At 36.5% G+C, this 15,121-nt stretch overlaps 1 protein-coding gene and 1 long non-coding RNA gene across 2 annotated transcripts in view; one reads left to right on the top strand and one right to left on the bottom strand.

The window, feature by feature from the left end:
- The window catches only part of LOC141380281 (uncharacterized), a 103,230-nt gene that overhangs the window by 77,796 nt on the left and 10,313 nt on the right, over positions 1 to 15,121 (top strand). The gene's annotated exons all lie outside the window — the stretch shown is intronic.
- The window catches only part of vasna (vasorin a), a 31,005-nt gene continuing 24,127 nt past the window's right edge, over positions 8,244 to 15,121 (bottom strand). The window contains exon 2 of the mRNA NM_001326685.1: positions 8,244 to 12,559. Coding sequence (NP_001313614.1) covers positions 10,457 to 12,523 — 2,067 coding nt within the window. The 5' untranslated portion in view covers positions 12,524 to 12,559 and the 3' untranslated portion in view covers positions 8,244 to 10,456. The remainder of the gene's footprint in view (positions 12,560 to 15,121) is intronic.

Raw genomic sequence — 15,121 nt, 5'->3', positions numbered from 1 at the left:
GATAATATTACACAGAGCTCAAACCTAATGAGTTATGACTTAATTAATTATATTTTTGTGTTAACTTAACTATAAGCAATACCAAACCATTTGATTAGCTATAGTTGTTTGGACTTAAATTGTTCTATTAACTAAACTCACAGATTTAATAACTGAACCTAATAGCTGAAAACTTCGATGAAAACTAATAGATCATTTGGACCCAGAAACTGATGTGTGACTGAGCAAGCAGATAGAGATGTAAAGTCCTGTCCTCCTGTGCCTGAAAGCAGAACATTCCCCTTCATTTTTGAATGAGCCTGACGGGCCCCAGCAACACACCTTTTTCCTGAGGTCAAAGGTCAGACGGGGAAATAAAGGTGGAGGTTTGAACCCCCGAGGTGGCAATGTGTGTTACGGAGTTTATGTCCATAATATTTTTAAATAGTAAATAGAAAAATTGTGTCCTAAAAATGTGTAATTTACTAATTGGCTGATTTTATTTTTTTGACTATCTATTTTTTGTGTATATATACTCAATATTTATTAAGTATATATAATATATAATGAAAAGGCATGGAGTTTTATAAATGTATGTTTAGGAATTAATTTGACACATTTCTGTTCTGTTTAATTAACAAAACATTTTTCCCCTGACCAATTGTTTTTATTATCTCTAATCAAATTTGTGTACAGTAATTGTGGTGCTGTTTTAATTTGATCTGCCGTCTCTTATGAGAGGCTTAATCTTAATCCATAACCACAACAGCTGCAAACAGGCCTGCTAGTTAAAACAAACTCTTCTAAATTATCTTTTTGGGCCATGACCCTTTCTTGGCAGGATGAACTTCAGGTTATGCACCCTCACCCCTGAATGAAGTTTGCAGAAGTTAGATTCATGGAAACACACAATTTCCTTATGTCCCTTCATAGTATCTTTGCACACATACTCACTATCCACTGTACACAGACATGGTTGGTCAGTGATTCCTGTAAAAATATAAAATTACTAATAAATTCTACCTGAGCAACTTTTGCAATTCACTCTAGGTCTGATCTGGTTTAATGTAAAATAAGTGTGGGGCAAAAACGTAGAGTTATTCATTTAGCCAATGCTGTTGAAAAACAACTGACTTGTTCAATTAGATTTAGCAACCATTTAAAATACCACAAATGTTTCCCCTCCTCTTTTCAGTGCTTCAGTGGCTGCGCAATGACAGCACAAATAACAAAACATGGGCTTTCATTATCTCATCATAACATACATGCTGCGCTTTAGTTAAAGGAGAAAAAGAATTACACTATTATATAAAAGGAACAACATACATAGGCATATACAAAATATGTTAAAATTAATGTGTTAAAATGTTCTATAAAATATGGATTGTTTGAAAACACTGATCAATTGGGATTTATGACAAGTGCTGTGCACTTTTTTCTCTGGTTCTGCATTATCTATCACGGGAAAGCAGATTTGAATTTAGCAGCTGATCACGGGACACACTAAATATTCTACACTGTTAAAATATTCTTGCTGCCTTACTGTACATTTTGTTGTTGAATCAAATTAACTTTTCTAGTCATCTCAGATAACATCGATCCAACTGACTAAAAATATTAAGTAAAACGTTGTAACTTGAAGTGAAGTTGAAACCTGATTAACTTATTAAAATGCAACATAAACATATTCGTTGTCTTGACATTTTTTCTTCAAATTCTTTACAGTGTACACAGTGATGGTATGCTTCAAAAAACAGCCTAGACTGATCACACCAGTTTGATTATACACGTCAAAATGTTAAAGGTGTTGTATAGGATTGACACCTAGCTGTTGAACTAGGTATTTCAGTCCAAATTTTAAAAATTGAGTTAGGATTTGTGTTTTTTTTCCTACCTCACCCCTCCTCCGACAACTCCACACAAATGAAGGTTGCCAGATTGACAACACTAACAGGAGCGAGCGTCTTTGGGGATCAAACCTTACAATTTATGCTGCTCAGCTAATGATTACAGTTGTATTATGTAATGTTTCCTCTAGGATTTTTTCCAGCTGTGGCGGCTGACCTTTTGTTTTTTACACAGATTTACCAACTATCTGTGGTGTTATTTAACAAATGTCGTGAGCGCAGTATTAGAAGTCGGGATCGCCTTTATGTAATAGCCTACAAGCATGCGAATCTCTGTGCTTGCGTGCCGATTTCCTCTGCTCGTGCACAAAACTTCTTGCACGCCCCCTCAAATATAAGCCACTTTAAGAGCACACAGATCTTCTTGTGTGCTCTCAAATAAACGCTGTTGAGTGTGATTTAGTGTGTTTATGTAACAAGTATGTCTCCAGCATTTATTAGATTTGCTAGGAATATTTATGAATTTCTCTAATAGACCTACAGAGTAGCATTAATGCGTCCTGAATTAAAGTGAAACGGCTATACATCGTGTTTGCCGGCTTCACGCATCACGCACCTGTCAGTCAGCCAGTTGGTCAGTCCGTCAGTCAGCATGTCACCTTAAAGGGTAAACAAACAATGCACAGCACTACTACGGATACAGAAAAGTTTGCGCTGTTATAATTCACTTATCCTTTAGGACGTTTTGGTGCGATTATTACTCGCTATTAAAAAAATTTAATGTTTTGAATGAGGAGCTGTAATGTAGCTATGGCAGGATGAATTTTGGCGTGGCGCCCCGCCATGGAAGAATGAATGTAGTAGAAACCATGATTATGTAAATTATTTGCTAATCAAAATACACCTTATGTAGATTTTTATATATTTAAATATTTGAATATATTTGAATTTCTGAAAATGCTTCTGCTCTTTGCAGTTCCAGCCTAATCTCACAAGGAAGCTTAACTATTTTATGTTTTGTCAGTTTAGTGGCTAATTCAAATGGATTTGTACAAGTTCAGTCAAACAAAAATGTACGATTTTAAAAAGGAGGTATGACACCCAATGTAGCCCCTAAACCCACCTGTCATTGGGTGATGATCAAATCATACTAGCCACTAAATCAAAATGTTACGGATTGCCGAGAGATTGTTGGCAGTTCACGATTAAATGTGTCCCTGCATACACTGTGGAAGCCTTCATAACCATAATGAAATACACTGTTATTATGGTTGCTGAAATATAAATAAGTAAACTGGGTAGAGTTATACAGACCAAAACAACACAAACAACCAAAAGCATTCTGACACGGAATGCTTATTTTTAAAGGAGAATGACTTTAGCATTGTTGTTTAGAAAAACAGGTGCAGTGAGGGAAAACGTATTGAACACATCTTGTTTTTTTTCTGGGAATAATATTTTTAAAGGAGCTGTTGACATGGAATTGAACCAGATTTTGATAAAAACCCACACAATACAAACATAAAATAAAACAAATTTCAAAAATCTGAAAAAATGACGTGTGATATCAACGAAATGGCACAATATCAAAGTACTGAACTACTGAAATGTCTTCAATACTTTATATAAAAGGCTTTTTTTGTGATGTCAGCAGAAAGATACCTCTCATATAGAGAATGAAGTCACATCCATTGCTCAGATGGGAATTTTTTTCACAAAATCTTGATGGTTCTGTGGGTCTCATCTATCAAATCAGATCTTTATTTTGTATTTTCTATTGGATTTAAGTCAGGTGATTGGGTTGGCCATTCTACAGCTTGATTTTCTTTCTCTGAAACCATGTAAGAGTTTCCTTAGCTGTGTTTTTAATCATTGTCTTGCTGAAATGTCCACCCTGGTTTCATCTTCATCATCCTGCTAATGTACATGTTGGACTGAAGCAGTGAATATTAATTTACAATGGCGAAGGGCAGATGGTTGCTGAAGATCTGGGCTTTTCACTTTCTACACCTCCCTTTCTTTATGTGTTCAATACTTTTTCCCTGTGTCATTTTATTTTACTATTTAAGTTGTAAACTAATTAGATTTGTTCTCTTTGCATACTGTATGTGGGTTTATTTGGTCGATACCAACATCCAGGTGGAATTTTCAAGTCAATGGCACCTTTAGAAATTTTTTTTTTTTTTCTGGAAAAATAGTGACGTGTTCAATACTTATTTCCCCTATTGTATGTTCACTTTTCCCAAATATCTGCAAACATATTTTGGTATTTTTATCCCTTAGAAGTGTCAAAAATGTACATACAGCTCCTTTAAATGCTTGATTAAGGAATGTCATTCCAGAGCATGAACAAATACTGCGGTTTTTACCTAAACAGCCTATTTTTTAACAAGTTTACCTCAAAGCGGGCTAACAAAATAAACACTGTCAACTTTGATTACATGACGACTTCAAGCTGCTCTTCATCTGCTGTTGTTGTGTCTCTGATAGTCACCAGCAATTTAGCATTTTAAATCTACTTTATCTTATCAGTCGTTACAGTCAATGGTGCATGCAGCCTGACTCATTCTCTTTTTATTTGCCGTTTTCATCTTCCTCGCCCTCTTTCTCCAGGAGTGTATCTGTGCTGCAGTATATCTGCCAGCGCTGACCGCTGTTTGAGTCCAGGAGGGGGGCCGTTGACCGAGGGGCCCATTTGAGATATTATCAGACCCAACCATCAGTCTCAGCTCAAGTTTCATCCATCCCCCATCACCTCATACCTCTTTACCCTCCGCAAACCTACTCTTTTCTACCTTCCTTCACGGTGTGACCCCCTGCAAGCCCTGACCCTGTTTTATCAGCACCAGCTTTTTTAAATAAATAAAATTCTTCTTCCCGTTTTCCCCACTGAGAGCTCCATAATGGAAACCACATTAGATGTTCGGTTCTTAAGTGATTTAAGGCTCATTTTGAACAATGTCCATTGGGACTCTTTCAGTGACGAAAGAACAGCACGTTCTGCTCTACAACAGTATTGTTTTAGTGTTCATTTCGTCTTGAACTCAACGTTTTGGATTGGATTTTTGATTTGGACTAAAACTTTGTAATTTTGCCACAACATACAGTACAAATGTGCCATTTTTTTTTTTTTGGAAGGAGTCTTTCTTTTCCTGACCATTCAGTTTCTCCATTCCTTCATTTTCGGGCATGAGCAAAACATGACGTGGAGGCCATTAGTTTGGTTTTTCTTTTTGTTCCTTTTCTTCTGCATTTATTATGACAAAACAAGCCCTGACAGGGTTAATAGGACCCTATTGTGAAGTAAAAAAAGGTCTTGAAATTCCCTGAAAAACTTTTGTGTTGTGATTTAAGGTTTATTTTGTGATTTCAGGACTGTTTGCTGACAACTGTCAGTAACACTTTAAACTGATTTATAAAAATGGCTTAATTTCTCAACATTATATATAAAATCCATCAAAAATGATCAATGAACTTAATCAGAATAAAATAATTTAAATAAACTTGTAATAAAAAAAATCTGTTATTTAAAGTCATTATATTATTTAGTGTTTATTATGTAATCTATTGGTAGCACTTTATAATAATTACACACACTGACTCGTTTTTTTAAGCATTAGTAAAAAGTTAATTCATTAGTTGTTAAGCATCAACTCTACAATAATAAGCAGTTTATAAATACAACTAAAGATGTGCTGTGTTCTTGATTTCGTAAGCATATTTATAATGTGCTTTATCGTATTTTCATACATTGTTACTGATTAATAAACTATTCCAATAACTATTTATGTATTTATTCAGGCATATAGTAATTGTTTTTCTGTATATTATTAAATGCTTTATTAACTTTATGGAGTTTTGTGACCTAAATTAAAGGGAATGCTATTTATGCTTTATTAATCACTTATAAATGACAATTACAGGCTCAGTAGCAAAATGAAAATAAATAAAAAACAAATAAATTATTTAGTAAATAAAATACAACTTCTTCTTCTTCTTCTTCTTTGGCCTTAGTCCCGTATGGTTGCGGGGTCGGCTCTTTGGAACAAGTCCTCCATTTAGACTTTTCCATATGATAACGACTTTTTTACACCTTCCAGCCGGCCTGTTGTCTGGGCCTTTCACCCTCATACACTACAGACAATTTAGCCTACCCAATTCCCCTGCAGCATGTCTTTGGACTGTGGGGGAAACCGGAGCACCCGTAGGAAACCCACGCAAATGCAGGGAGAACATGCAAACTCCTCACAGAAATGCCAATTGAGCCGTTGTTCGAACCAGCGACCTTCTTGCTGTGAGGTGACAGCACTACGCCACTGCTTCACCCTAGTAAATAAAATACAACATCAATGGATAAAACAACAATCTAATAATTTAACAACATAATAGTCATTTCAGTGTTATTCAGCCATGTTTACACTGTACTGTAATTTTATATTTAGATAAGATTGCAAAGACTTATTTTTCATTTGATAGTTTCATTTGTATATCCTGAAATTATTATTGTTTTTTTCCTATGAATCACTCTGCAGTTCATTTATTCATTTTTTCTGTTTAGAATATAACTGAGACTTTAATTGTCATTTATAAGTAGATCCAGACAGAATCTGCGGACATTTTTTGCTATTTCTGGCAGATTATTGTAAAAAAAAATCTATTTATATAGATTTATGTGGAATGATTTTGGGTGTATCGTAACTAAAAACTTAATATGTTAAATATTTTGTTTTAAATAAAAATATTATTATTAATAATAATAATACATTTTAAACTTTTCTTTAATGTTTACAATGGAAATTCTATTAGATCTATTTATTTGGTAAACAAAGCAAGTCTCTCATATAATATATCTGACACTATATATATATATATATATATATATATATATATATATATATATATATATATATATTCTAAAAGACAGAAATTATTACTTTACAAACTGTATTGTAAGTAAATCATATTAACGTTTTCTTATTTGTAATATTAATGAAATTAATAAAAAAACTAAATAAATAAAAATGTACACATTTTTACAAAAAACTAAATAAATAGACTCAGACTCAAGGATGGGCTGGAAATCTGTGGATTTCGTGTGGATTATTTATTCATAAGGAATAAATAAAGTCGAAATAGTCCTCACTTTAGATTAGTTCACAAAACTCCATGAAGTTGTGTTAATAAAGCATTGATTAACATACAGAGTAACCATTACTATATTATAAATATAATTCAAGAACACAGTATTTGTAGTTGTATTTATAAACGGCTTATTAATGTTAAAGTAATGCTTAACTCTTGTTGGATTTGTTTTCATCCTCCGGGGTGATTTTGAGTGTCTATTTGGCCATAACCTTTTCTGTGTTTCAGCTGGCAGAATGATTTTGGGTGACAAATCTTATTTTGACATATATTTTGAGAAAAAACCTCAACGATACACTCTGGGCAAATTAACTCTGCTTTTGTTATGCTCGGGATGAAAACATCCACATAATTAAACTGCTGTAAAAAATGCGTCAGATTAATATTGTTTTTTCAATTTTTTTGCATAAATCTGTTAATGAACCTCAGTCCTGATCAAAACTACTGAAATGCTTAGCAAATTACAGAATTTTAACTCTTTATATGACAAGTTCACAAATGATGTTACTGATTTGATAAAAAAACACAAATTGACGCATTTGTAATATTTATTTATTTATTTTTTTTTACCTTTTATCAAAGTCTTGAACATGTGAAACAAAACTGCCTTTGATGCATTGTTTTTAAATGATTTTCATTTTTTTCTCCCTAATTTACTGTTTGCGGCTGTTTTTTGCCCCATTGACTTCCATTAAACCTCTTCTCTTTCATTATAACCTCTTTTTGATTACAAAACCATGACACCATATAATCCTGCAGTTTTGATTGTTGGTGGTTTCCCCTGTTGGGAAGAGGTCAAATATGTATTTTTTTTTTTTTTTTACTGTTGATCATTAGTTGGCACCATTAACCCTTTAGATAGACCTGTGCAAAAAAGCTTAGTTTTTGGACTTTATATGGAGTATAACATCACATTAAAGTGTGTTTTATGTGTCTGAGTGTGTGAGAAAGTGATCTTTACACACTTACAGTACCTTGATGTGGCTGAGAAAATCAAAATATGCATCTCAGCTCTCAGAACTATGGAGTAAACAAAATGGTATAATGGGGGTCAATGGGGCAAAACAGCCACCAACATTAAATTTGGGAGAAAAAAAGAAAAACTAACAATGCATCAAAGCCAATGTAGTTACTAATCGTTTACATGTCCAAGACTGTGATAAAAAATAAATAAAAAATTACTTTTTATATTTTGAAATTCGTCATTTTTTTTTGAAGTTTTGAGTTTTAAAATGCAAAAAAAAAAAAAAAAAAAAAAGTTACAGAAGTCACAAAACAGTTTGTTTCCATTTTATTTTCTTAACAGACATATCACATTTAAGTACACATTTTTACATAAAAAAGAAGACTTGGCTCTGTGCACAACACAAAGGAGAAACAGCAAGCATCGCAATGCAAGCATGGGACTTGAAAGCAGTTTTGAAAATGTTTCAAATATTTGAAGCCCCTCATGCTGTGTCCTCTTTCCAGTTCAAATGTTTAGATGTCTAAGACGCCGACATGTTCAGTTTGCTCAAGACATACGGTCAAAAATATGTGAAACACAGGGCTACAAAAATTGACAGAGCATGGGGAGAATTTGACAATTGACCTTTCCTCACTTTGGAGTAGAGTTCTGGCTCCATTTCTCTTAACACAACTTACTGACTTGATAATACACATAAACATGCAATTCCACAATGACAGATCTGGCTCGGAGTTTTCAGAAAAAAAAAAGAAGAGGCAGTCAATCTCCTTGTAAATTGGTCTTGTTACATTCCTATACAAATGGATATTTGTTGAATTATTTAGTACCCTGGTGCATGTCGAAATACTGTACCATGGAAAATATAATCACTTCACAATTGTAAGCTTTCATAGTCAAGTGAGCAAAGCCATCTGGACTTTGCGGCGTTGTACAACATAAATTGCATTCAGCTCTGCAACACATACCAAAAAATCTGGCTTTGAAGTCTTTCCGTAGTTTGCCTGTGTTTGGGGCCCAGTCTGAATTATGACTACGGGGCATTTTTAGAAAGCTGGCACGTCAAAAAACAGCTTTGTTAGAAGCGTTTGTTATCCATCTCCTTATATAGTACTAGTCTGTTTGTTGATGTGTGGAATTTGTTGAGGTCAAAAATGTCTGCGGGTGTTTATAGTCTTGCAAAGTGTTTCTTTGTCAGAGATGGAGAATTTAAGTGAAGTGAGTTTGTTTTCATTCAGAATTAAGAGTCAGTATGAGGAGAAAGAATGTTTGCTACAGTCACGTGTTTACAAGTAAAAACAAACTCAACAACTTAACGCATAAAAAAAGACACAGAAATGGCACTGAAAGGAAAAGTTTGCCCAATAGCTATGATTCCATCCACCCATTTATTAGTGCATTTTGAAATATCGCATTAAAAATTCTTAATAGAAACTGTAAAATATGCACACATTTTAAAAATGGGTAGAATAAACTTTTATACGATAAAAAAGTGCAAAACTATGATGGAAACTTCTTTGCGGAATAAATTCCAGTATGTGCATCAAAAAATAGGGATTTTGTTTTAACAGATCATGTATGTGTGCAATGGGACGGCATTAATGCACATGCTAAAAATACTTGGTCATTCTAAAATCCAGCATAGGAACAGTCCATCATTAAAGTGGTTTGCTGTTATTACTATTATAATGATTAATATTCACCAATGATTTATGCGATGTTTTAGTTTTGCACATAAATCAAATTTGTACTTTTGGATGGAAACATAGCTATTTACTCATGCTAATGTCTTTCTAAAGGTGTTTGACATTCTTTAATACAGATTCACACAGTTCTTGAACACTTTGAGAGTGAGTAAACAACAGAATTAATCTCCAAGTTGAACAATTTGCTTTAAAAGTACAAAAAACAAAACAAAAAACATTATAATTACATAGCTAAAACAGAGTAAACTAGACAAAGTAAAAAAAGTCTCTTCATTGTGTTTTTCACAGCAAATAATCTCCCGTGCAGGATAGATGGGGTAGAGGGACAGTGGGATGCTTTGATGCTGACCTATTTGAAGCATCTTCTAAGAGACTGAACACTTTCAGTTCCTCTTTTAGGCACAGTCCCAGTGTCTCTGATCAGTGCAATTTTTTTTTCTGGACAACAAAACAGTCCAGGCGTCCAGGTCACAATTTCTGACTTCTGTCTACCAGTTCCAGAGCCAGCTACATTTAAAGCGACCTGTTTTCCAGGCTAGCAACACTGTGTACTGCATAATGTCTGGCCACCTTTTAAGAGAGAAATTCTCTGATAACTATGGCTATAAAAGGCACTTAAGTATATCTGTAAAAAAGGTAAAGATGGCAAATGCATCTGGTTTAAATACTGGCAGTCAGTTTAAGCGTTTGGCTGGGATGCGGTAAAATGTTCACCAACCCAACAGAGTCTATCTAGTGTCTGCATCGCACCCGCCTGCAGGAGTCACGGAGCACATTGCCCTTTGTGAGCTCGAGGTATGAATTGCGCAATAGAGCTTTTACACATATAAAGCTTTTGTACAATCTATATTGTTGTTGGCTGGACACTGTCCTTGTCCTTGTATTAAAAGTACATCATACTCCAAGCTGTTTGGTGCTAATGATGAGCAAGGTGTGATGTCAGGTTGTTTTGGATGTGTCAGTCCATTCTCTGGGTTGGTTTTCACTCCTTCCATCTCTAAAGGAGATGTCTCATGTAAGTCCATGTCTACAGGAGCCTTGGGTCTTCTCCTGCGGCTGATGACAACCACAGTAGCTATTATGGCAACCACCATCACCACTGCCACCGCTACCACAATGGGTGTAAGAGAGGAAGAAGGTTCGGTCCTGTCAACGCTGGGCTCATGGGAGGAGGGTGGGATTCCTGCTGTGCGAGCCTCCATGCAGGCACTAACCGAGGCATGGACAGGCTCTCCTAGAGGGCTAGCACATACAGAATAAGTGCTGTTTGGTTGTAACCCTCTAAGTGTGTATTCAGGGTAACTTGGAGGCACACTCAGCTGTAATGGTCGGCGGTCAGGACCTGACAAGTTACTGTACGTCAGACGGATTCCACGTATGTGTGGTCTTGTTTGTATGTAACGATGAAGGTCTAAGGAAATGGAAGTGCTGGTTATGTGATGGGAACTGATTGTGTTGGGCTGGACTGTAGCGATGGTCTCTAGAGAAACTCTTGGTGATGGCGGGGGAAGCATAGCTTCGTTCTGAATCTCACAGTAGTTTCCTGACATTGAAGGTGGACACAAGCAAACAATCACCCCATTTGACTTAAATATGCATGTTCCTCCATTTAGACAGATATTGGGAGGGCACATAATTCCTTCTCCTTCAGAGTCTTCCATGATTCTGCTGGGGAAAGCAGTGGTCTGATAAACTGGGAAGTTGTCTGCGTCTGCTGAGGATATGTCACTTGGTGGTGCTGGAGGAACGATGTGTGTTGTGCCTAATTGTGTCGAGGAGTTTTTAGGTTTGCTTGTGGTACTACTTGTCCCTGCACTTGTTAGCTCAATGGTTGTTGTGGGACAGCCAAAATCTTTGTGTTCCAACTTTTCCAAAACCTTTCCTGAGTTTATTGGCGGAAAGTGGCAGCGAGTCTCCTCCGTCCTCAACAGCTCCACACGTACATCTTTTAGCCATGCTGGGAACCAGGCTAGTGGGCAGAGGCAGTTAAAGGGGTTTTCAGCTGCAGTGAGCTTTTCAAGTTTGGGGAAAAGGTTGAAGAATCCTTCAGGGAAGCCTTGCAAATTAAGGTTGCTTAAATCAAGCTCAAGGAGATTGACCAAATTTTGGAAGTCTTCATGTTTCAGAGATCCCAAAGGGTTGCCAGTTAAATTAAGGTTTCGTAGTCCTCCCATTGACTTTAGTGTAGGTTGTATATCTACAAGCTGGTTCTGAGAAACATCGAGAACATGCAGATTTACTAGGCTGCCTAACAGCTCCTCATCCAAACTGGTCAGCCCCAATCCAGCTATTTTAAGAGATTCAAGATGTGGTGTCTGTAAATCTTGAGCTACAAGAGGTGGGATACTATTATAACTAAGGTCCAAGTGGAGCAGTCTGGGCAGCTGCAGAGCAGGCAACACACTAATCTGATTCCCCTGAAGCTTCAGCTCCAAAAGGTTCTCCAGTCCCTCAAAGGCAGCTGGGTGAATGTTCTGGATGATGTTACTGTAGAGATACAGCCTTTCTAGGTTAACAAGTCCAATGAAACTGTCTTTGGAAATGTGAGTAATGTAGTTTGAGGAGAGATCTAGATTGTGTAGAGAGGAGAGTGGGCTGAATACACCATCGGGGATTTCACTGAGGGAATTCTGACTTAAGTCCAACATTTCAAGTTCGCCAAGCTCCACAAAGTCCTGCTGTTGCAAGATATTGATTTTGTTCTGAAAGACATAAAGCTGTTTTCCAGTGGACGGAAGGCCACGAGGCATGTAGATCAAGTTCCTCTGGACACAGAAGATGTTGTTATTGGGGAGGCATGTGCAATCATGAGGACATCTGCTGCTCAGGCACCCACAAAGTAACTGAAGCAAAATGAGATGAGACAGGGGAGATAATGGCCGCATTGTCAATTGGTGTCTTTTTTCTTTTGTGATCAATCCCTGCAATAGAAAAAAGAAAATAAACTTGTTACTGTATTTATTTCACAGATTGTTTGACCTTTAACGGGGTGTCAAACCTTGCTCATAGAGGGGACCTGCTCATCTACTGACCTGCAAAGTTTATTATTAAACAGGATAACCAAGTAATTAAAGAGTGCATAAATAAACACACATGGTTTTCAACACATCCTCTACTATCTTTTAGGCAGGTTTGCTAAAGCAAGGAGGTCCTCTAGAAGCAGGATTGGACACCTCTGGTCTACACATTTCATGGTAATACAATTTTCGTGTCAAATTTCTTTGGTTCTCTGTTAAGACGATGAAAACTTCTGGTCCTTTAGCAAAACTGGTTTTGGAAGTTTTTCTTTGTGACCTTTTAAGTACATACACAGCAAATACAGCTAGAGAAAGAAACAACAAACCTGCAGGAAACATTAATGGTGACTGACAATTAGAATGACCTGAACTGTCATGCCCAGTTAAACTTTTGTAGCTGATAATTGCTTCTCAACCCCTCCCTTAGCACTGTATTTTTCCTTTTAAATACCTACAAAAGTTTGTTAAAGTGTTTTTGAGTTTGTTCTGAATTAAATCAGAAATATCAGAAAGAAAGATTCCTTAGTAAAATTAATTAATAGTTGCACGCTTCTATAATTGAAACTTCTTTTATGTTTTGGTTGAAATTTTTTATAATTATTTTAAATCAGCTTTTTCTTTGTGAAAGGACTGTGGTTTGAGGCCAGTTTGACTGAATGTCTGTTGACCTTCTTTGCACTCAGTTTCACTCTTTCCACTGTTTGCTTAATGAGTTCATCTCTGAGAGTTTTTAGACCTCACCCCAAAATGTGTCTTAGAGCACAGGCCACCCAACTTCTTAAATGCTGTGTCCAGCCAAAATGCACAATGCTGTTTGATTCTATATTGTGACAATTAAAAATGTCTAGACACAAGTAGCAAGTTAAAAGGGAAGAAATAAACCTAATTAGTAGCATAAGTGGTTGAAGCTCCTTCAACAATTGTAAGTCTCTTAATTCCCAATTGAAGTCCTTGTTTCATTTTGTGTGTGACAATAGACAGTCTCTTAGATGTCTTTGATTTCCAGAGCAACAAAGAGATAGACCAAGCCTCTTCCATCTTCTCTACCACTGAGGTAACAATGTGTATGTTTGTGTGTACAAAGAATAGTTTACTGTTCCAACAAGAGTCCTGGCTGCTGAAGAGCCTCTCTATTGAAGGACATGCACAACTATTCATTTGGCAGGTACACTCACTCTTTTCATCCTTTTTTCTGTTCCTTTTGTGAGCCTCTTTTTCTCACATCAACCATTTATCTTATTTTCTCTGCCCTTTCGTTCCCTCCTCCCCTTAAAGGGCAATGGTTTGGATATTAGGAAAGCTTGTGCTTATATTTGCTCATAGTCTTGTGATTATATTTGCTCATTCTGTGTTTCTTTTTTATCTGATCTGATATTGTTTCAGATGAAGAATGTTTGGCCCAGTTGTGTCTCAGTTTTTTTTTTTACATGATATTCTCCAACTTATTAGCTGGTCCAACTTAGAAACTTAAAGCTCTGACACTCAAAACACTCAAAAACCCAGAGTTGTAAGGTCCAGATCTAACCCTTAACCCTTCCCCTTAGGGTCGACTCACAATATGCTATCCGAACCATGCCCAGGCACGTATTCTGGTTCATTTGACAAGTGTGAGGGCTCCCAATTGTGCTCAGGCATGGTTTAATTGGCCGGCCCTGGCACGGGTGGAAGAGGTATGGCAGAGCGTGGTTTGGTTAGGCTTTGTAGTATGCTTGTAGAGTGAGTGCAAAGCGCACCTGAGCCCGAAACTTAAGACGCAACGTCACTTTTAAGGAATTGTTTCATATGAATTTATTAATCTTTCTTACTTTTCAATGAAAGTGAACTGTCGTAGTTTATTAAAGATGCAAACCCCTCGCTGCACATCAGCTGCACCTTTAGCAAACCTCCTAATACATGCAGCACAAGGAGCTTTATGATAATTTATGAACATCAAAGTTGTGGATCTGTTCTGCAAAATATTTGACTGAGTGTCACTTCATCCCAAATGACTAAAACAATTAAACTAATGCTATCTCCACTGTGGTGTGCAAAAGCGTTTGTCTTTCTGTTAAACTGAACAGTCGAATCATGCAAAAAGCAGTGTGGGTGCAGGCCGTCGAGGGGAAGGGAGGGAGAACAATTGCGCATGGCATGGTTGAAGGCAGCTGTACCTAGTGTGAGTACACCCTTATTGTCCCAACTCTCTTTAGCTTGAAGGCATAGGGCTAAGGGGAAGGGCTAGATAGCCCTTGAAACATATTTTGCAGGACCAAACTAGAAACCAATGGGTATAAAAATGTCACAGAAAACAGCAGCTGGATTAAATCTGGACCCAAATATGTCATGCTGTTCTCATATACTCCCCAAAGACTATGACGGTAGCTTTGAGAGAAGAATGGTTTCATAGACAGCTGGCAAACAATTTTCTTCACAAGAAGCTCCACATCGATGTGTCACATCTTTTTCTATTTGCAACAAGCAGACATC

Source organism: Danio rerio, chromosome 22, assembly GCF_049306965.1.
Source record: "Danio rerio strain Tuebingen ecotype United States chromosome 22, GRCz12tu, whole genome shotgun sequence".
In the NCBI taxonomy this organism is placed as follows: Eukaryota; Metazoa; Chordata; class Actinopteri; order Cypriniformes; family Danionidae; genus Danio; species Danio rerio.
Note: the sequence above shows the minus strand (reverse complement) of the source record. Positions and strands in the feature narration are given on the sequence as shown.